General features: G+C 50.4%; 1 protein-coding gene across 2 annotated transcripts in view; it reads right to left on the bottom strand.

Moving 5' to 3' along the window:
* IBTK (inhibitor of Bruton tyrosine kinase) overlaps positions 1-17,584 on the bottom strand; it is a 44,295-nt gene extending 26,711 nt beyond the window's left edge. For both annotated transcript variants that reach the window (XM_064169479.1, XM_064169480.1), the window contains exons 1-8: positions 17,404-17,584; positions 11,674-12,343; positions 6,855-6,951; positions 5,614-5,738; positions 4,850-4,960; positions 3,790-3,960; positions 2,010-2,127; positions 997-1,177 (exon numbers count right to left, since the gene is read on the bottom strand). In XM_064169479.1, coding sequence (XP_064025549.1) covers positions 997-1,177; positions 2,010-2,127; positions 3,790-3,960; positions 4,850-4,960; positions 5,614-5,738; positions 6,855-6,951; positions 11,674-11,997 — 1,127 coding nt within the window. In that variant the 5' untranslated portion in view covers positions 11,998-12,343; positions 17,404-17,584. The remainder of the gene's footprint in view (positions 1-996; positions 1,178-2,009; positions 2,128-3,789; positions 3,961-4,849; positions 4,961-5,613; positions 5,739-6,854; positions 6,952-11,673; positions 12,344-17,403) is intronic.
* Between the last annotated feature and the right edge of the window lie 5,505 nt (positions 17,585-23,089).

Raw genomic sequence — 23,089 nt, 5'->3', positions numbered from 1 at the left:
AAAAGCCAACTAGGAGTCAGCTGGGGAAAATGCTAATTACCTCTGCTAATCTCTTACTGCCAACTAATTAAGAGAGAAACCCATCAAATAGTTCCCTTCATTTCTGAGTCATGGCTCATTGCTTGAACAGGTTCTACATTCAGGTTTTAGCACATGGACCAGATGATGTCCTCATGCTAGTGAGGGTCGTTTAGATTGCAAGTTCACCCTCCTGCAATCTAAATTACTCTTAATAACATAGAATCATAGCATGGTTTAGGTTGGAAGGGACCTCAAGGATCACCCAGTTCCAACCCCCTGATATAGGCAGGGACACCTCCCACTACAACAGGTTGCTCAAGGCCTCATCCAACCTGGCCTTGAATACTTCCAAGGAGGTTGTGGATGACAGAAGATCAAAGATCCCATTCTGTGCTTCTGTGCTCCACAACCTCCCTGGGCAACCTGTGCCAGTCTCTCACCACCCTCACTGCAAACAACTTCTTCCTAACACCCAGTTTGAATCTCCCCTCTGCCAGTCAAAACCTATTCCTCTTCATCCTGACATTACAAGAACTTGTGAATAGTTCCTCCCCAGCCTTCCTGTAGGTCCCCCTCAGATACTGGAAGGCCACTCCAAGATCTCCTCGAAGCCTTGGAAACAGAACAAGGGGGAATGGCCTCAAGCTGAGCCTGGGGAAGTTTAGATTGGACATTATGAAAAAGTTTTTCCCAGAGAGAGTGGTCAGGGACTGGAATGAGCTGCCCAGGGAGGTGGTGGAGTCGCCCACTCTGGATGTGCTTAAGGGTGGTTTGGATGTGGTGCTTAGGGCCATGGTTTAAGGTGAATCCTGTAGAGCAGGGTTCTGGGCTGGACTTGGTGCTCCTGAGGGGCTGTGCCAGCCTGGCTATGACTATGCTTCTGTGATTTATTGTTACTTTATGCACAAATAAAGGCATTTTAAAATAGCTTCCAAGTGTGAAACTTCCATGACTGACTCTAAGAGGCAGACCTACTTTGAAGCCATCTTTTTGCACTGGTAGTCTGCCAGTAAATAGATATCTCCTCTGTCAGTCACGCAGACCGTAGCGCCGTCGCTGGCGGCCACCAAGGACATGGAGATGTCTTTGTGGTGCAGAGCAGACACCTGGCGAGGAGCAGTCACACACTTCTCTCCATTGGGATCCAGCAGGTAACCTAGAAAACACAAATGCACCCCAAAGCCATCATTTGTTACTCCATACATCATGCATTTAAAGGACCCCTTCCTACACCACTGCTGAAGAACCTTTATGCTCTAAAAGACCTTTTAGGTACTGACAAAAGTCATCTTCAAAGTAATTAGACAAGAGAGGCACCACACAGACTTGTTAGCTGGCCTCAAACACCAGAAAACGGCTGCCACACAACACATGAAGTAAGGCACACCAAGTAAGGACACTGGAACAGTTGCCAGGGAGGCTGTGGATGCTCCTTCCCTGGAGGTGTTCAAGACCAGGCTGGATGAAGCCTGCAGTGGCAGGGGGGTTGGACTGGATGAGCTCTGGAGGTCCCTTCCAGCCCCTGACACTCTATGACTCGATTTAAAAAGCCAGCATGGAAGCAGGTATCAGTAGAATGCTGGCAGGGTGTGGTGAGGGCAGGGTAAGGCCCGGGTGGTAAATGGCCATTTACAATCTACTGCGGGCAGGAGCAGCCGGAACGCTGGCAAGAGGCAAGAACGCCGCGGGGTAACCTGCCACACAAACAGCAACACTGTTTGCTGACAGCCTTCAGCAGCCAGACCACACAATGGAGGGCAAAAGAATGATCAAGAGTTCCAACACAGAGCCAAGTCTCACTAGGTCCCACCACTTCCAGCTGTGAAAAGAATGGAAGCCAGCAAACAAAAGAAGCGTGGAGGGCCGTTGTCATCAGCCTGCTCAAAGAGAGAAGAGAAAGCTTCCAGCAGGCTGCCGGTGTGAGAAGCAGGTAACAAAATAACCTCTTTCAAGGGCTGGGTCCTCCTTGCAGCAGGCTTCTAGCTTACCTAGCTGGCCGCCGTTCAGCCCCATGGTATACACTGCTTCCTTCGTCCACAGCACCGTGTGGAACCTGCCAGCGGCCACTCCGGTCACCGTCCTGCCTTTCAGGCTTTTTGCCTGAACCTGAGCACAAATCCAAAGGTACATCTTAATATTAAGCAGCAACGAGTGAATTTCACATGTACAGACTTCTGACAACGCTGAACTCCTACAGTCATTCAGGATGAAGCACTGGTATCAATCCACACACAGTTGAGTAAGGCAGGGCTACTCCAGGAGTTTGGCAAGTGGTGCTCTGGTGCACTACTGCCACAATCAGCTCAGCATTTTGCATGATCTGATCAGAATCTCCTTAGGTACTATTTGCATGCAAGATGTTGAACAAGACTGCTCAAGATATGTATTAGAGAGCCAAAGAAGACTCAGGGGCATGTAGTGATAGGATGAGGGGGAATGGATTGAAGCTGGGAGATTTAGACTGTATATTAGGAAGAAATCCTTTCCAGTGAGGGTGGTGAGACACTGGAACAGGCTGCTCAGGCAGGTTGTAGATGCCCCCTCCCTGAAAGTGTTCAAGGCCAGGTTGGACAGGGCCCTGATCAACATGGTCTAGTGGACCAATCCCCCCCCATGGCAGGGGGAATTGGATCTAGATGGTCTCTAAGGTCCCTTCCAACCCAAACCATTCTATGACTCTAAGAAAAGTGCCAGATGAAACCTTTCAGCTGACAAGTCACAACGCAGAACACTTCATTGCTAATTCCACACTTCAGATTTTTCAGATTTAACTGCATTTTCCAGATCAAGATGATCAAAGAGATCAAAGCAAGCACTGCAGGCACACAGCTGTCACACTAGTGAAGAGCACCCCAAAATGCTATGCTGATGAACTTTGGCCACTTTTTCCTTCCTACTTCTCCAGGACAAGGTTGTTCCACTCCAGGTGAAACTTTCCTTCACCAAAAGGCAATGTAACTCTCATTAACTTAAAAAGAACAAGTAAAGAGAGGACAGCTAGAGACTGAGCACAGAAATACAGCCAAGCTGCTGAGGTCTATACCCTCTCTCCCATCTTGCTGCTCTTCTCAAAGGTTTATCATAGAATGGTTTAGGTTAGAAGGGACTTCAAGGATCATCCAGTTCCAACTCCCTGATATAGGCAGGGACACCTCCCACTACAACAGGTTGCTCAAGGCCTCATCCAACCTGGCCTTGAACACCTCCAGGGAGGTCGTGGAGCACAGATCTTTGATCCCATTCTGTGCTTCTGTGCTCCACAACCTCCCTGAGCAACCTGCGCCAGTGTCTCACCACATTCACTGTAAAGAACCCTTTCCTAACACTGAGTCTGTAACTCCCCTCTGCCACTTCAAACCCATTACCCCTTGTCCTGTCATTGCAAGTCCAGAACTACTATGATTCCAGAACTAACTGCTCTCAGAGATGGACACAGCCTGAGAGCCATCAGACAGAGGTTCAAAGGGAGCAAAGAGGACAAATCTCAGCTAACACACACCTATGACTTTTACATCATTTCAGCTACAGGAAGGAAAGGGGTTTGGCTACTCTATATTGCACCATGCTTAGCACTACAGAGTTTAGCACAGTTCAGGTTTCAAACTGAGGCATTTATCAGGACACAGTTAAGTACTTAAGACACAGAATCAAGATTTTATTAGACCTCACAATGGCCTTTACTGTCCTGAAAAAATTTAAAAGTTACTTACACAATCTTCACATTTACTTTCTGTTAAAACAGTTCAGCTCTGACTGATGTTATTTTACCTGTCTAGGAACATTGCAGCTAGCAGGAGGAGGCAGGATACCCAACTGATGGAAAGTGTTTAAACCAAACGTGTAAACATATCCATCTTCTGTTAACACAACAGTGTGATCCTTAGCTGCAGCTATCTGAGAGCACTGATGGCCAGCTAAGCCTTCCACAAGTCTTGGAACCTGGAACAGATAAGAGTACATGAACATTTGCTAGTTTAATACTGAACAGTAGCTGGCTATGAAACTGAAGTTACACAAAGTTATGACCCAATACTGAGCTACAGAATAAAATGCATCTGAACATTCAATATTCAGTACCATAGTTACTCCATTCCATGCAATAAACCAACCTGCTTTTGCTCCAAATGCACCTTTGGTGTCAGGGGAAGTGATTTGCAAACTACCTGCTCCAAAATCAGGCTGGAAACTGCTACCTTCAGGACAAATATTAATGATAGAATCATAGAAGGGTTTAGGTTGGAAGGGACCTCAAAGCTCAGCCAGTTCCAACCCCTCGCCATAGGCAGGGACACCTCCCACTAGAACAGGTCGCTCAAGGCCTAGTCCAACCTGGTCTTGAACACCTCCAGGGAGGTTGTGGAGCACCTGTGCCAGTGTCTCACCACCCTCACTACAAACAACTTCTTCCTAACATTCACTTTCAATCTCCCCTCTGCCACTTCAAACCCATTCCTTCTCATCTTGTCATGACCAGACCTTCTCAGTACTCCCTCCCCATCCTTCCTGTAGCCCCCTTCAGATCCTGCAAGGCCACTCCAAGGTCTCCTCAAAGTCTTCTCTTCTCCAGGCTGCAGAGCCCCAACTCTTGTAGCCTGTCCTCATAGCAGAGCTGCTGCAGCCCACTGAGCATCTTCCTCTGTCTCCTCACTAGCAGTGCTGCAGAGGAGTCTTTCTGTTCTCTCATAAGGACTAAGGGTGTTTCTCTGCTGTCAACAGCAAACTTCTTTTCACAGTACCCTCACAGAAACTGTAATTCTGTATGAGATTTACTACTGGAAATAAAAGAAACATGATGCTAGACTAGAGGAGACAGCAGAGGACAGCATACCAGGCATGTTTGTTCATCACCATGACCCAAGCGTCCTCCTTGTCCATGTCCGCAAGTATAGACTTGACCTTTGTGGGAGAGGAACACAGAGTGGAATTTGCAGAGTACCACCTGAAAGAAAGGGCAAAACAGGAGTGGGGAGGAGGTAGTACAGGGAAAAGTAGCTGTCTTAGGTAATCTGAAAACACCTGTCAAAGCTACTTGGTGAAGAAGCTCAGCTTTAATAAAGATCTGTTCGTGAACATCTGAGTAAGATACTACAGTAAAAGCAGAGGACAGGGAAATCAAGTCAGAGGGAACACAAAACAAGAGCTTTGAATTCTTCTGTGCTGCCTTAACCTCTTGAAGAGACTTTGGGTTTGTATTTAATAAGGTAAGTTCAAGTATTGCCCTACAGGCTAACAGAAGCTCCAAAGATTGATTCTTAAGGGCAGCGATACTGCCTCCGAGGAGCCGAAGGAAACAGGTCACGGCTGCAGCACAGACTGCTGCCCGGAATGTTTGCTCAAGTTGTACCTTCAAGTCTCACACATTCTTAAACCCAAATCTCAAGAAACTCTTAGAGACACAATTCCTGCTCCAGGAAGTGTGCTTAACAGCAAATGCTGCTCTCAAAACACAAAGAACAAACCAGCAAATCAAACCCAGCAAGAAGGCACAGGCCACACTTCCCCCCCCGGCTCCACGCACACTATCAGACTTTGCTACCCTCTTCAGGCCCCCTCAGCCACCCAGCCAAGCTCATGGAGAAGCACTGAGTATACCTGTTTGATGTACACTCCATTTCTAGGGAAGAGGTCCACCAGCTCAGGATGATGTTTACCCTGCTGACCACCGTGACCCAGAGTAAAATTTATATTGCTGCCCCAGGTGTAAACTTCTGTGGGATCTGCAAGGGAACAAATTTCTCTGCAGCTTGTACATTTACCACTCTCGCACAGACTGACTTTGGAAAGCAGCTCCTGCTGCTTCTACTCACAACTGCAAGGGGGAAGTTGGGGTTACCCCAAAGGGCATTTCAAAAAGACTTAGGAGAAAGAGTGCTATGACCAAGCACTTCCACACTAATGTACAGACAATCAGCAGGACTCGTAGGTGTCTTCCAGCTGCAGAACATGCAGATGTTCTGATGATACAAAACTGGAAGGGGTGGCTGACACCCTGCCAGGCTGTGCTGTCACCCAGTGAGATCTGGACAGGCTGAGAGCTGGGCAAAGGCAAACCTCATGAACTTCAATAAGGACAAGTGCAGGGTACTGCACCTCAGGAGGAGGAACAGCAGGCACCAGCACCGGTTGGGGGCTACCCTGCTGGAGAGAAAGGCCTTGGAGTCCTGGTGGGCAGCAAGTTCTGCATGGGCCAGCAATGTGCCCTTGTGGCCAAGAGAGCCAAGGGGATCCTGGAGTGCATCAGGAAAAGTGTGTCCAGCAGGGATAGGAAGGTTCTTCTCCTCTACTCTGCCCTGCTGAGACCACACCTGGAGCACTGTGATCAGTTTTGGGCTGCCAAGTTCAGGAGAGATAGGGACCTGCTGGAGAGAGTCCAGCAGAGAGCCACGGGGATGACTGGGGGACTTGAGCATATGGAGAGAGATATAAGAGCCTTGGGGCTGCTCAGTCTGGAGAAGAACATATTCTCCCCCATTCCACAGAAGACTCAGAAGTGGTCTCAATCCACTTAATCCACTTCAGTGACACTGAAGTCCCTTTGGTAACTTGAATTAACAGTAACCTCTCTGGGTTCCCCATGATGCCACCTGCTTTGTTGTTTTCACACCTCTCAGTCAGCCATCAGTCCTTCATTTTTGCTACATGTGCATTCTGTGCCTACTGTGAAGATTCTGCACCTGCTGTTTTATGGCATTAGTTAATCTCTACCTTGAACCATCTCAAAATCCACACAGTCCTAGTGAGAAACAGAAAACAGTCCACACTGCTGCATACATGAACACACTGCTGAAACATATCCCCTTGAGAAACAGAATTGAAGCCATCTGATTTCCTACCAGTTTTCTTGAAGACCACGTGGATTGGCCTATCTTTCATCAGAAGATCCAGGGCTGATAAGCCTTCTTTATCCTGCACATACAGGCTAACGCCGTGCTGCAAGAGAAGGAGAGGAGCAGAGAAGAAGTTAAAATCCAACTCCACACCCTGAAGTAAGCAAGGTAAGGCCTTTTACAAGCCAAATCACAGAATCATAGAATTAACCAGGTTGGAAGAGAGCTCCAAGCTCACCCAGCCCAACCTAGCACCCAGCCCTGGCCAACCAACCAGACCATGGTGCTAAGTGCCCCAGCCAGGCTTTGCTTGAACACTTCCACCATGGCAACTGCACCACCTCCCTGGGTGGCCCATTCCAACACCAATCACACTCTCTGGCAACAACTTCCTCCTAGCACCCAGCCTAGGCCTGCCCCTGTAATGTTCACAGTTAGATGGAAGGGCAGAAGGGGCAGGGTGAGGAGTGGAACATGCAAGTGCCTTCATATGGAATTTCTTGGGAAAGGCAATCCCAGCTACAATTCAGAGCCAGTTCATCTGCTGCAAAGGACTGAAGTAGGGATGGCTGGAGCAGAGCCCCAAGCTCCACTCTTGCCAGCAGCAAGGGCAGGTGAACAGGTCACTTTTTCTAGACTACCTCCATCTGCAACTCAGCATTTTTAACAGGAAGCCTTCGCTCTTCAGCTTTCCATATCACACAGCATATGGCAGCCATTCAGAACCAGCCACCTTTTTGCTTCACTTTCTCCTGCCAGCAGCTTCCCCCGAGGCAGAGCAGCTGTGTGAGGTACTGGGAGCAGCAAGCACTCAAATCCCTTTCTTTTATCAGGAACATCACAGGACCTAGCACCAATGTGCCTCACTGGGAGATCTCCGTAAGTTCTGTGTCCTGCTGGTCACTGCTGAGCTGGATGGATGCTGGGAGGTGGTTTTGCTGCTAATTCCAGGACCTGCAAAACTTTGCACCACAGTGGAGATGGATATAAAAGTGAGAGGGATGACTCCACCTGGAATACTGTATGCAGGTCTGCAGCCTCCAGCACAAGCAGGACATGCAAGTGTTTGAGCCAGTGCAGAGGAGGCCACCAAGATGCTCACAGGGCTGCAGCAGCTGCGCTATGAGCACAGGCTGAGAGAGCTGGGGCTCTGCAGCCTGCAGAGGAGAAGGCTTCCAGGAGACCTTGGAGTGGCCTTGCAGGATCTGAAGGGGGGTCCAGGAGGGCTGGGGAGGGACTACTGACAAGGTCTGGTAATGATAGGATGAGGAGGAATGGGTTTGAAGTGGCAGAGGGGAGATTGAAAGTGGCTGTTAGGATGAAGTTGCTTGCAGTGAGGGTGGTGAGACACTGGCACAGGTCACCCAGGGAGACTGTGAATGCTCCCTCCCTGGAGGTGTTTAAGGCTAGGGTGGATGAGTCCTTGAGCAACCTGTTCTAGTGGAGCTGTCCCTAGCCCTTGGAACTAGATGATCTGTGAGGTCCCTTCTGACCCAAACCATTCTATGATTCTATGAAACAAACCTGAAGGCAAACCTGCCATGTAAGAAGGGTCAAGTACTTACCAAGAACGCATTTGCCAGCTTCCAAGAGCACATTTTCCTACACTGGCATATTCACAGAAGCAATTCTGACAAGCTAGAGAGGTGAGAACCAATAAAGTGCTACAGCTAACACTGGTTCACAACTGCTGGGAATAGGCAAGAGGACGCAGCAGCCAGAGCAGAGAGAGGCACAAAGCACAAACAGTCACCCTCCAGAACTCAGAGCTAGGGATATTCTCCATAAGCATCTTCTCAACACAGAAGTGCTGCTACATCAGCACTGGCTTAAGGGAGTCGAGTGCTCCCCACACAGCCCTGGAGAGAAGTGCTGCAGATGTCCTCAAGCAGAGCACAGCAGGAGGATGGTACAGAACCCCCCACACACGGCATGGCAAACTGGAGGGAGTACAATCACTGAAGCACGACAGGACAGCTGGCCACATCTGAAGGAGGGACTGTAACCTGCACCTGGCAAAAGCCAGAACAGCAGCAAACCCTTCCCAAATGCTGGAGGCAGCTCTAATAGCAGAGTGCTGATGCTAATTCACTACATGACAGGAAAACCAACCTATTTTTATGACTTATCACTCAGCTGCACATTCCTCTCCTTGGCAGCTGTGTAAGCAGTCACAAGCCAAAGAGAGGCTGCAGTAATATTCATGTGGTCTGAATTTGTAAAAGCAAACCCCAGCTGCTGAGGGCAAAACCTGTATTTAGATAAGTCTGGGAGTAAGTCACAACTGCCCCCAGCCCACAACAGAAGTCTGTCATCCACACTAGCTCAGTACCCCAGGGGTTGATTCTGAGGCCAAAACACTTCAGCAGTGACCTGTAGGACAGGGCAGAGTACACTCTCAGCAAGGCTAGTGATGGTGCAAGTCAGGACCAGCCTGCGAGCCAGAGGCTTGTGCTGTCATCCACAGACAATAGGCAATGGACCGACAAGGACCTTGTGAAGAGTGGCAAAGAGGAATGCAAATCCTGGCCCTTGGGAGGAAAAAATCCAGTGCACCAGTACTGCTGGAGGCCAACTGGGTAGAAAGGAGCTTGGCAGAAAAGGACCTGTGGCTCCTAGTTGACCACAAGCCAGCAATGTGTCCTCACAGCCAAGAATGGAGAGATAGCATCACCCAGGGCTGCATGTGGGAGTGCTGCCAGCAGACATTACTCAGCACTGGCAAGCTACAGCTGGAGTACTAGGGTCAGGCTGTAAGAGCTGAGTTGCTTACCCTAGAGGAGGTCCAGGCTTGGAGGGGAGAGCATTTCTTATCAACATGTATAATAAATACCTGGGGTTTACTGCACTGGCATCAAAACATTGGAACAGAGCTGCCTGAGGCTCCAGCCAAAGTCCAGCTGGACACAGTGCTGGGAATCTGCTCTAGCTGACCTTCCCTGAGCGTGAGGGGTGGGACTAAACGACCTCCAGAGAGCTCCTTCTAGCTCAGCTGTTTTGTAACTCTAGTCTATAATCCCCTCTTCTTGGTGCTGTAATACCTGCAGAACACAGCCCTTTTATAACACAGCCCAGCAGAGAGGCTGCAGCGAGGGAACTGGGAGGCAGAGGACTCTGTGGGCTGCTTCGATCTGCTGCTTAGGAGGCTCTCAGCAGAGCCACCAGCAAAACCTCACTCAGTTATGTACCTAACAAGAAGTACATTGTATCTGGAGAAACAGACCACTTTCTCATGTATCACATGCACAGCTTCCAGGTCGCTAGGGCACACAATCATGTCCCAGTCCCACACAGACACCTGCTTTTGACAAGCTCACTGCAAACCTCCTCGCTGGGTAAGGGTGCAGCACAGGAAATTCACATGCAGCAGTTAGCAGAACTTCTATACTGCAGCCACAACCATTTTTCTTAGGACCAGAAAGGTTTTCACCTACAAACAGCTAATCCTTGCAATTTTAAAAGGCTGAAATTAACATGGAAAATTCTCTGCCTTTAAGGGTTTGCTTTAAGCAACTGAAACACAAATATCTCTCTTTTTTGGTGGTTAAAGGGAGCCCGAATATCTCAGCCACATACAGCTCTTCCCTTTGCTGTAGTTAGGGCAGAAGGAAGTGAAGGAAAAGCAGTCCCTGGAGGTGTTCTAGAAAAACTGGGGGGCACTTAGCGCCATGGTCTGGTTGATTGGCCAGGGCTGGGTGCCAGGTTGGGCTGGATGAGCCTGGAGGTCTCTTCCAATTTGCTCGATTCTATGATTCAATGAAGAACAGACACAACTTGCTGAGTGGTAGAGAAGAAACAGCAATTGCAAGCAATGAACAAGGAGACTGAGCAAAAGCCCTGGTTGTATATGAATGTGTGCTAGTTTGAAGCTAGCTAGAATATTTTGGTGAGAAGAACTAGATTACAGGCTGTGAAAGGGAAACAGTGGTGATGTCTACTTCGCTCATAGGCTTGCTGAGAGGTATAAGAGCAAGAATCCAAACATAGATAAGGGAGTTGCTCTCTGTCTGGGCTCTGGGCTGCATCTCTCTAACCTCACCTTCCATCTCTTTGATTAATCCATTTGCTTCCTGACCCCCCTGGCCAAGCCTCCATTCTTCCTTGGGCACAAGGCACTGTGTGGGGTAAGGTTGAGAGGGGTGGGAGGAAGGTGGAAGGGCGGTTGGGAGCCCCTCCTGGGCACTCAGGTCTCTGGGAGGGCTGTTGTGTTTCTGTGTTACCTGTTACCTTGTCTATTTCTGTAGATACTGTAACTCTCTGCTTGTACATTCTGCTAAGCTGTAAATAGAAGCTTCAATTTCCAGAGCCGACTGAGTCTAGTCTGGGTGATTTCTAAAGTGGTGGTGGTGGGGGTTTAACACCCAAACCATCACAGAATGAAATAGGGATTCACTCAATGAGGTGCTCTGGATCTTGAAGTCCTTCTCTCTCAAATGTATGATTCATTTCTAATTATAACTCCATTTAAGCTTTCCTTATTTTATGTTCCTTAAAAGCACTAACTGGGATAATTACTGAAGAGTCTATCTTGAGAGTATCTTCAGCCTGATTACTCTCCACTTTTAAGATCCTGACCCTGACATCATTCACACAAACCAGTCTTCAAGTCCACAATTAATCAGAGATCCCCATTCAGTGCTGATTTCTGCAGGGGCAAAGGCAAACATCTTCCCTGAACACAGGGACAATCCTCAAGCACATCGATGCACTGTGATCTAAACACACTATTAAGATATCCTTCAAGAGGTATTTAGTCAAGTCTAAAAGCTCACTTTTACACAGCCAACACAGAAACTGAAGCCAACTGCAGTTGCAGACCACTCACCTTCAGCAAGGAGAGCACACAGTCAATGTATCCATAAAATATACTCCTGTGCAAAGCTGTCCAACCAGACTCTTTGTCTTTTGCCAAGAGATCTACTCCTTTGGTCTCAGCCAACCAGTCCAGCACACCTTTTTTGCCACAAGATGAAGCGAGATGTATAACGTTTCTACCAAAGGCATCCTTGATAGTGGCAGCATTGTAGCAGTAAGAAGACAGAAAGGCCTTGATCTGCCCTTCACTTCCTCTGGTGACTACAGAAATGACATCCAAAGCATGCTGCAGAGATCGACACTTTGAAGTGCAGTCTGGCAAGAGAGAGCTCATCTTCACCTCTGCAGCTGCTCCTCTCCTCAAGGGGAGCGACCCCTGACGTGTACCAAGGCACTCCAATGCGGTGCACAAGGCAGAGCCTTACAAGACTTGGAATCCCACAGACCTAAATCCAGTTTTCTTGAGCTGCCATCAGAAAGCTTGGTACTGCTGTGTTTGGCACTTCATCCAGATAAAGATCAGAAAGAGATATGCTTCCAGAAGTCTTATTTCACCATCTTCTATAACAAATAGTCTTGTCCATAGAAAATCCCACAGGTGGGCTACCTCAAGCGTGCAGAGGGGGAGTCCCCCTCCACACTATTCTATTCCCCTAAAACTCCATAATTGCAAGGGAGGCCTGAAAGAGAAGAAAGCAGAACAGATTAGTAAGCAAAAACTCCTTTCCTCAATAACACTACCAGATTAAATGCAGAGCAAACGACTGCTTGCAAGTACAGGTGCAATGTGGCAAGGGTTAGCTGACTTTCCCCGTGCCATCTGAGTTTATCCCCAGGCATCTGTAATGACAGGAGGAGGAGGAATGGGTTTCAACAGAAGTTCACAACAGAAGTTACATTAAGCAGTGGAGCAGCGACCTGCAAAAGGATTAATTTCTTTGGTTTAGATGAATGACTGAGAGCAGCCCTGAGGAAAAGGACCTGGGGCCCTGGGGTTCTTTAGAGTGAGGGTGGTGAGACAGTGGCAAGGGTTGCCCAGGGAGGTTGTGGATGCTCCCTCTGTGAAAGTGTGCAAGGCCAGGCTGGATGAGGCCTTGAGTGACCTGTTCTAGTGGGAGGTGTCCCTGCCTATGGCAGGGGGTTGGAACTGGATGAGCTTTGAGCTCTCTTCCAACATAAACTATTCAATGATTCAGACAAGATTAAATACTTGGAATGGAAACCTACAGATAATACAGTTATAGATAATAAGGTTTTCTGTATGCATCTTCAAAACAACTTCAAACAGCAGACAAATGAAGGGAGGGTGGGGGAGTGGGGAAGCAGTTTTTACTCACTACAGTTTCATCTTTCATCCCTGGCCAGCAGTAACTTTCAGCAATCTTTCAGAGACTGAAACTGAGCACAATTTCAGCTTACATTTGTCACAGCAAGTTTCAGTTCACTCTGCAGGCCATTTCATAACCAACACCCAAACTTCCACAGTAACACAGGAAATTTAACTTATCCTGGGGGGACTACTCTCACCGCCTCCAAAAAAGAGGTGAATTACTGCTGCAAGCTCAACACCAGGTCTACACAGCCCAACTTGCTGCTCTAAGGACTCAAAGCATGACAAGTGACTGCTTCAGCAGATTCAGACTGCCAGTGCACCAAGCACCCTTTTCAACAGCAGTAACACATGTGCTGGTTTGAAGCTGGCTGGGATATTTTGGTGAGAAGAATCAGATGATGGGCTGTGAAAAGGAACCAGTGGTGACGTCTGCTGCACTCATAGGCTTGCTGAGATGGACAAAAACAAGAACACAAATACAGATAACAGAGTTGCTCTCTGGCTCTGGCTGCCTGCACTTTTCTCCCTAACCTGCTAACTAATCCTTCTGCTTCCTAACCCCCCCGGCCCATTCTCCAAACTCACCTTGAACATAAGGCAAAGTCTGGGATGAGGTAGAGGGGTGGAAAGGAGGCTGAAGGGCAGTTGGGAGCTCCTCCTGGGCACTCTGGTTTCTGGCAGGGCTGCTGTGTTTCTGTATTACCTTTTAAACTTGTCATTTCTGTATACAGCTGTAAATATTGTAAATACCTGTGCTAAGCTGTGAATATAAAGCTTCATCTAATTTGCAGTTAGGCCAAGTCTAGCCTGGGTGATATCTGCTTGTATACTGTGCTAAGCTGTGAATATAAAGCTTCATTCTAATTTCCAGTTAGGCCTAGTCTAGCCTGGGTGATACCTGCTTGTATACTGTGCTAAGCTGTGAATATAAAGCTTCATTCTAATTTCCACTTTGGCTGAGTCTAGTCTGGGTGATTTTCTTAAGTGTGTGGGGGCAGGTAACACCCAAACCACCACATCATTTTTCATCATGATTATATATATATGGAGATCTATTGGAAAAACATCACAAGTGCTGTTATCCTCAGACCAATTTCTCCCTTTCCATCTCATTGAGATGTCACTAAGCAATACAGCTGTGCTGTGGAAGAACAAATTTTGCATATGCCTTGTAAAGCACACCTTAAATATAATCTATCATCAAGGCATTGCTATTAGTGCTGCAAGCAAGTGAGAAGAAAATAAAGATTAGTCAGAGGAGTCCTCAAATAAAGTCAACTAATCTGTTAGGTAAACTGATAGGAAACGGCACCAGCACCCAAGGAAGCAGTGCAGCCGTGCCCCATGCCACACCTCCCTTGTGCAGATACACGTCTACATAAGAGAAGGAAGTAACTGCAGGTGCCAAAGTGTGCCAGTACAACAACACAATCAAGAGCCTACAGAAGACTTCTGTCAAGCACCTGAGCTCCAGCCTCACCAGACACCAGAGTGCTGTGAACAATAAAGCACACACTGAAAGAATACAGTTTGCTCCTAGATAGAAATGCAGCCCTGCCCACCTGACACTGACTTCAGTATGGTGACATTTACTGCAGCTATGTGAAATCTGATGCTGCTGAATTGTGGTTCTGTAAGTCATCTAACCCAGCCCTCCCTCACTACAAACATTGCAACACTGGATGCTGTCATAGTACAAAACCTTGAGTTTGAGACAGAAGGCTGTAGACTAAGTATTCAACCCTCCACAAAAGAGACTGGCAATGCCGACAGCATGCACTTCTACTATTACAATATCTGACTGGTTTCAAATACAGAGGAGGTCCTCAAGTCAAACTCTGAAGCTTTAAAATTGTGAGTCAGAGAATCAGTCAGGGTTGGAAGGGACCACAAGGATCACCTAGTTCCAAGCCCCCTGCCATGGGCAGGGACACCCTACCCTAGATCAGTCTATGCTCATGTCTGTGTGAAAACAGTTTATGTTGTCCAAATGCTTGCTTACAGAATCATAGAATCAGTCAGGGCTGGAAGGGACCACAAGGAGCAGCCAGTTCCAAGCTCCCTGCCATGCCCAGGGACACCTAACACTAGAGCAGGCTGCCCACAGCCTCATCCAGCCTGGCCTGAAACACCTCCAGGGATCAGGCGGAGTGATCACAGACACATCCAGGTTGGAAAAGACCCTGAGGATCACCAAGTCCAACTTGGAACTCTACAAGATTCACCTTAAAACATATCCCTGAGCAGCACCACTTCCAAATGACCTTCGAATACCTGCAGGGTGGGTGACTCCACCACCTCCCTGGGCAGCTCATTCCAGTGCCTGAAAAGTGGATATCTTTGTTTTCCCTCAGAGACACAAACTTATTACACACGTTCACAGCCCAGGAAAGTTTAGAAGATGACAACCAACCTGGAAGCAAGTCCCAAGTATCAAGGAAGCATTTGTGGTGTCTTGCCTCCTGGAAGCAAGTACAGAGAGCCCTTTCACTAAGCTCTGCTCCTCAGACAAGGCAAAGTGCCACTGCGTTGTAGCTGTCAGACACCCTTGAAGAAGCAGTGTGACAGATGTGACCTTATAAAGAGAGAGCTCCCACCGCTGAAAGGCAGCTCTCTGCCTGCTGTGGCTGTATCAGACATCTCAGTCTCTTTCAAGAAGTCACCACAAGGAGGCAAAGGTTTGGCAGTTTCTAGCTGTAACGTCTATAATCGAAGCTGTCACACCTCTCCTGATCCTCCACACCTCTAAGAGCTGGCTGACAAACCCCCCAGCAAGCAAGGCTGGGGATGGCAGGTTTCATTTCCTCCAAAGGGCAGACATGAAATCTTGACATTTTGCTCACTCACTGGGAAAAATTAACAGCTGGCAGAAGCTTCCTACTGTGGAGCTCCAGAAATCTCTCTTGCATATCACAGCTGCTTACAAGGGACTTCTGGTGGGTTAGTGAGCTTTGTTATCCAAGATGATACCCTCCAAGAGATCCACACCCAAGTGCTAAGGAAGCTCTCAAGGTAGGCTGGACAGCAAGCAACCTGTTTGAGTTGTAAATACCTGTGCCCTAGAAGTAAAGCCATGAAGGAAAACCAGCTTGCTTTAAAAAAGCCACATTCCACCATGCCCACTATGCCCTCTGGGCTCTGACAGGTCCCAGCTGCTTCACTGACTAGGCTTGGGCCTCCCTGCCACCCCTTCCCACAGACACACCCTGGCACAGGTGACCTTTGGAGGTTCTCCCTTGGCTTTCTGTAACTTCCTTCTTCACAGCAACAGCAACATAATCCTTATCAGGCTGAGACCTTTAGTGATCCAACAACTCTAATCCGTTTGCTTCTAGCAGTGCTAACAAGCACTGTCGATTAGAGGCAGCCAGGTCTGCCAAAAAAAAAAGACTCCAGAGGCCCATCGGGAGCTACATGCAGCCACAGGACGTCAGGGCACATCTCCTAGTCAGGAATCACAGCACACAAACGGTGAGCTGTGAAATACTGCCACTGGCTTACCCAGAAACAACTCAGGAACTTAACAGAGCCCCAGACAGCCAAAAAGGTGAACTGCACAGAGACAAAAGCACTGCAAGTGCAGCCAGAGATAATTCCACTACCCACTGGCACCCTGAGCGAGATGCTGATACCCTGAAGGCAAGCAGAACGAACCACAAGTGTGTTCCAGCACGTCACCCGATAAAACTATATCCAGTTACACCCAGCCTCGGGAGAGGGGACTTGGCTACGGAACTCAGGTTGTGGCAGCAGAAAGGAGCACCCAGACCGGGACTGGCTGGGCGAGGTTTTCTGTTGGGTTGGTTTGTGGTCGGTTCCCTGAAGGCAGACACCAACACCGCCCGCGCCGGCAAAACAAAAAGGGCAATTCTCAGCGATCAGGCGGCTGGCCCCAGAGAAAGCTGCACGGGAATATCGCTTTTAGCCGGGAGGTGTCAGCTCTCCGGTACTCACGCTGCTGCCCGGGGCCACCAACACTGCCAGCTGCCGACAACAGCCAGGCAAATATGGCCCAGAAAGCCAGACCCGCCAATCCCGAGCTGAAGAACCTGTGCCAAGGTCTGAAGTGTTCCAAAGCGCCACACACAGGCCGGGGGCGGGCTGAAGGTGAAGTGGCCCTTCCTGCCCCCACTGCACAGGTCCGCGTAGCCGCGGAGCGAGGAGCGGCAGACTCTCATCAGGAGGCGACCGAGACACTTTTCTCCCGCCTCCACGTCGGTACCCTCCCATCCTATGTGGCCGGATGCCCTTTACTCTCCTCGGCTCTCTTGCCCGGGGTTCTCCCCAGTCAAACAGACCCCGACGCCGCCGTCCCGACCCCTCCGGCAGGGCCACTCATGACCCTGCCCCTCCCCCGGGCCCGGCTCCCGCTCCGGACACATCAGCAGGTCGCGGCCCGTCCCTCACCAGTCGCTAGATGAATGGACTCGGGCGGGCAGGGCGGGACGCGCGCTGGGCAGCGCGGGGGCTCATCCTCAATGACAGCAGGGCAGGGCCAGACTGCTGCGGCTACCGCGGCACCGGCGGCGACAGCGGCGGCGACAGCCTGCACCGGCAGCGCACCGCCCAGCACCGGAACAGCAGCAACCGCCGCACCCCCGAAGAAACAAGGAGCCGATTGGCCGCGGCCGCGCCGCATTGCACACGCTGATTGGCTGCGAGTGCGCCGCGACCCCGCCCCCTCAAGGCGGAGCCGGGAGTGACGGACGGGCCGGGGCGGCGCTGCCGGCGGTGCTGCCGCCTCAGAGCGGGGCGGGCGGGGCGGCGGCTGCGAGGGGCGCAGCGAGAGCTGCCGGCGGGCTGAGCGCTGAGCTGCTCCCTGCCTGCCGCTGCCACTGTTCACAAGAGAAGCACCGTGGCCTGCAGAGGAGATGGAGGAGCAGGGTTGTGGAGCACAGAAGCACAGAATGGGATCAAAGACTCTGTGCTGCACAGCCTCCCTGGGCAGCCTGTGCCAGGCTCTCACCACCCTCACTGCAAACTTCTTCCTAACAGCCACTTTCAGTCTCCCCTCTGCCACTTCAAACCCATTCCTCCTTGTCCTATCATGACAAGACCTTGTCCATAGTCCCTCCCCAGCCTTCCTCTGGCCCCCTTCAGCGAGATGAGGCACCCAGAGGCTGTTTTGGGGCACCCTGTCTCAAGTCAGTGCAATTTCCAGGGGCCCATTTGATAAGCCAGAGGTTGGTTTCCGAGGAGGCTTTTTAAGGCCAGCTCAGAGGCCATTCTCGTAAGCATGGTGCTGTGCACATGGGCTTGGAAAATTGCCTCTGTAAAGCAATTAACCTCTGGTTGGCTTAATTTGTGTTTCAAATGAACTCCGGGAGGGCTCACTTCAGTCCTCCTCTTTAATTAACAGGCGCTGTAGCAGGTGGCACCGAGTGCACATTAACCTGGAGGGAGATTAGCCTGTAGCACAGTTCAGGGTGGGAAGCTAGAAGCCAGGACAAGCAGCACCCAACGTGAGACACAGACTAGAAAAGGAAATCATGCATCTCCTTTTTCCAGGATACAGAAGTGCTGTAGTAATGCCAGTGGTCAGCCACAGTTTGTCCCTAGTGTTAGTCAGTGCCATGGTCTGGTTGGTTGGCCGGGGCTGGGCGCTAGGTTGGGCCGGCTGAGTTGGAGGTCTCTACCAACCTGCTTGAGTCTATGACTCTATAGCAGGGAAGGCTTGCAAAAACCTCGGCCAGCCTGGGTGGCAAAGAGTGCCCCCAGATGCTGCATGCCACACAAAACGCCACGGGGCACGATGCCCTTCACAGCACTGGGCACCCTGGAAGGTTGCTTGTCTCTATCGTGCCCTCAGCTGAAGTGATGCCAGGTTACCCAAGCCGTCTTACTCCAGCTGCACGACCCAGGGGTGCCAGGAGCAGCGGGATTCGCCAGCCCTGCCCATCCCTGCGGCGTGGCAGGGGTGGGCTGCCCAGGTGGGCTGGCCCCGCAGCGAACAGCTCCTTGGCACAGACCGCATGGCGCTGCCTTTGCAGCAGCTGCGGGCAGCTCTGCCCTGGCCTCTCCGGCTTCTGTCTGCGGCGTCTGTGGGTCCTGAACAGCTCTCCTGAGGTTTTATTAACCTTGCAGCGCTGTGTTTAGAGCGTTTGGGAGATAAAAGCCCGCAGCAGAGTAACACCTCTGGAGGCATCCAGCAGACCTCTGCGCTTACCTTGCAGTGCCATCTAGAGCCGGAGCGCTGCGGCACGCAGCCGGCACCGCTGTGGTTACTTATCTGCGCGCAGCCCGAGCGGGGCAACTGCACCGAACCGCGCCCGGGCTCTGCGGGGCGCAGGCTCAGGCATCAAGGCACTGCGGACAGCACTGCTGCCCCACTCCTGCCGTGGCTGTCTCCATAGCTCTGCTGTGGGCAGAGGCTGAGGGAGTTGGGGCTGTGCAGGCTGGAGAGGAGAAGGCTCCCAGGTGATCTTCTTGTGGCCTTCCAGGATCTGAAGGGGGCTACAAGGAAGCTGGGGAGGGACTTTTTAGGCTGTCAGGGAGTGATAGGACTGGGGGGAATGGAACAGAGCTGGAAATGGGGAGATTCAGCCTGGATGTTAGGAAGAAGTTGTTCAGCATGAGGGTCGTGAGAGGCTGGCAGGGGTTGCCCAGGGAGGTGGTGGTAGCCTCATCCCTGGAGGTGTTTCAGGCCAGGCTGGCTGAGGCTGTGGACAATCTGATCTAGGGTAGGGTGTCCCTGGGCATGGCAGGGGGGTTGGAACTGGATGCTGCTTGTGGTCCCTTCCAACCCTGACTGATTCTGTGAGTCTGTGAGTCTATGATGTTATGATGCTGTGAGTCTGTTATTCTATGATGCTGTGAGTCTATGATGTTATGATGCTGTGAGTCTGTTATTCTATGATGCTGTGAGTCTATGATGTTATGATGCTGTGAGTCTGTTATTCTATGATGCTGTGAGTCTGTGATTCTAATGTTCTAATATAAAAAGAAAATTGAAAAACTTTATTTTCTGTCTTCTTAAAAACATTCCAGTGCTCGTCTAGTTCCTGTTAGCTCTGCTAACAGAAACAACATTCTTCTGCACTCACTATCCCAGTTCCCACAAAGCACAAAGAGAGAGTCCTTATGCTCAGGTATTTTGAGTTTCTGGGTCAGACTAGCTTGGAGAACACTTCTTTCTTGGAAGATAACAATGTCCTTTGGGGGCTTCACTACACAGACAATATTTAGAAGTGTACAAAAGGCAAATCTTTCTTGACCACTGAACTAACAAGCCTGGGTGGACCTCTTCCCCCAGAGCAACATTGATATCTCATCACAGAATCATAGAATGGGCTGGGTTGGAAGGCACCTCCAAAGCAGAGCTATGAGGATGATGAGGGGACTGGAGCACTGCCTGGTGAGGAGAGGCTGAGGGACCTGGGGCTGCTTAGGCTGGAGAAGAGAAGACTGAGAGGGGATTTAATCAATGTCTATAACTATCTGAGGGCTGGGGGTCAGGAGGGGGGACAGGCTCTGCTCACTGCTCCCTGGGATAGGACAAGCAGCAATTGATGGAAGCTGCACAGCAGGTTCCAGCTCAACACATGGGGGAACTTCTTACCTGGAAGGGTCTCAGAGCCCTGACACAGGCTGCCCAGAGAGGTTGTGCAGACTTCTTCTGTGGAGCCTTTCCAGGCCTGTCTGGATGTGTTGCTGTGTGCCCTGAGCTGAATTGTATGGCCCTGCTCTGGCAGGGGAGGATGGTCTGGATGAGCTCTCTGAGTCTTTTTCAATCGCTGACATCCTGTGAGCCTGTGATCCCCTGTGAAAACTGTTGGACATATTCTCTCATCTGTTTTGGCTGGGAAAAGTCTTCAAGTCTCCAGCAGGGTGGCCTCCGAGAAAGTCCAAAGCTGCGGGTCAGCCGCGAATGGGTGCGCGGAAGGCAGCGCTGGCTGCAGCGCATCCCCGCTCGGCGCTGCCGCACCCCCGGGCGCCACTAGATGGCAGTGTCGGCACAGGCTTCCGGGGCGGCAGTGCCAGCGCATCGCGGCAGGGCAGGAGGGATGCTCCGGCGGCGTGGCGCAGAGCTCTGCTCTTGAAACGTCAGCGGGGGAAATGCAATGGAAGAAGATAAAATGTCGAGGGGATACGGTACAGTTCCCCGGAGCCGCACCGGGGGAGTGTGACTCTTTTCAGACTCTTGCGAGTAAATGAATTCATTTGCATTTAGCGGTTTTTAAGTAGTTATGGGACCGTTTAGAGACCTAATCACGAGCCTGTTCCATACTGTGGAGTGGAAACTAGGCAGAGAAGGTGCAGGGTGAGATTCCTGTTGAATTTCCTCAGGAAAAAAATAGTTCTTCTCTTTTTGCCCAAATCCTCTTCTCTGGGAGTACATGGGAGTATATGCTCTCCTTGCTCAGCCATTCCTTCTCACATGAAAGACAGCTAAAAACCAACAGACAGGAGAAAAAGAAAGGAACTTGTAAGATGAACCATTCTTCCTCCTTCTTTCCCCCCGTAGGAAAGTCTCCCATTACCCTGAGGGTGTTGTGCGGAGTACGAGGAGTCTGTGAGGAGAGGCTGAGGGAGCTGGGGGTGTGCAGCCTGCAGCAGAGGAGGCTCAGGGCACGGCTCATTGCTGTCTGCAGCTGCCTGCAGGGAGGCTGTAGCCAGGTGGGGTTGGGCTCTGCTGCCAGGCACCCAGCAACAGAACAGGGGGACACAGCCTCAAGCTGTGCCAGGGCAGGTCTAGGCTGGCTGTTAGGATGAAGTTGTTGGCAGAGAGAGTGATTGGCATTGGAATGGGCTGCCCAGGGAGGTGGTGGAGTCCTCATTCCTGATTCCTAAGGGTGTTCCAAAAAAGCCTGGATGGAGAACTCGGTGCCATGGTCTGGTTGGTTGGATAGGGCTGAGTGACAGTTTGGGCTGGATGATGTTGGAGGTCTCTTCCAACCTGGGTGATTCCCTCTCTGAAGGTGTTCAAGACCAGGTTGAATGAGGCCTTGGGCAGCCTATTCTTGTGTGAGGTGTCTCTGCCTATGGCAGAGGATTGGAACTGGAGGTTCCTTCCAACCTAAACCATTCTATGATTGTCTGACTCCATCTGGATATTTCACTGAGACCAGAGCAGATTTTCAATCCTATTTCTAGACTCTGAAGGCTGAAGTCAGCCTTTGGTCACCTGGAGCTCTCCTTCTGACGCAGGAGGTGTCCCTGCACTCCTCCATTTGTTTGGTCTGGTGGTTATCTGAACAGCTATCCTTGTGCTAAATATTGCTCAGCTCCTGCCAAGATACCTGCTGGCCACCAGACTGCCTCCAGGCTCAGGCAGCTCAGCAGAACAGGGAGGCTGCCCAGAAATGCCAGCTGAGAAACACTGACAGTCTGCTCTAAGAAGGAATTGGCTGGACAGCGGCATTCAGAGAGTGGTGATCAAGGGCACAATGTGCACCTGGAGACCAGTGCCAAGTGGCTCCCTCAGGGGTCAGTGCTGTTGGACAGCTTTGTCAGTGATATGGACATGTCATGAGAGGACGAGGAGGAATAGGTTTGAAGTGGCAGAGGGGAGATTGAAAGTGGATGTTAAGAAGAAGTTCTTTGCAGTGAGGGTGGTGAGAGACTGGCACAGGTTGAGGGTGGTGAGAGACTGGCACAGGCTGCCCAGGGAGGTTGTGGAGCACAGAAGCACAGAATGGGATCTTTGATCACAGCTTCCTTGGAGGTGTTCAGGATCAGGTTGGATGAGACCTGCTCTAGTGGGAGGTGTCCCTGCCTGTGGCAGGGGGTTGGAACTGGCTGAGATTTGAGGTCCCTTCCAACTGAAACCATTCTGTGACTCTCTGCTGTCTTGAGCAAACCTGAGAGTATGTTCATTTGGCATCCTTTGGAAAGGAGTCATAGAATGGTTTAGGTTGGAAGGAACCTTAAAGATGACCCAGTTCCAACCCTCTGCCATAGGCAGGGACACAGGACCTGTGCACAGCATCTCTAAGAGGCAAGTCAGTGAGCATTCAGTATGTCAGAAAAGGGAAATAAGCCCTGTAGTAGCTGAAATTTCAGCTCAGCCTGCAGAGACATCCATCCATTGATCCATCCTCCACTTCTAAATATCTTCCTTTATCTTTCATACATCTTCCTGAGCTGCTGCTGC

The sequence above is a fragment of the Pogoniulus pusillus genome, chromosome 31 (assembly GCF_015220805.1).
Source record: "Pogoniulus pusillus isolate bPogPus1 chromosome 31, bPogPus1.pri, whole genome shotgun sequence".
NCBI classification, from domain to species: domain Eukaryota; kingdom Metazoa; phylum Chordata; class Aves; order Piciformes; family Lybiidae; genus Pogoniulus; species Pogoniulus pusillus.
The sequence above is the reverse complement of the archived record's forward strand: the minus strand, read 5'-3'. Positions and strand labels throughout refer to the sequence as shown.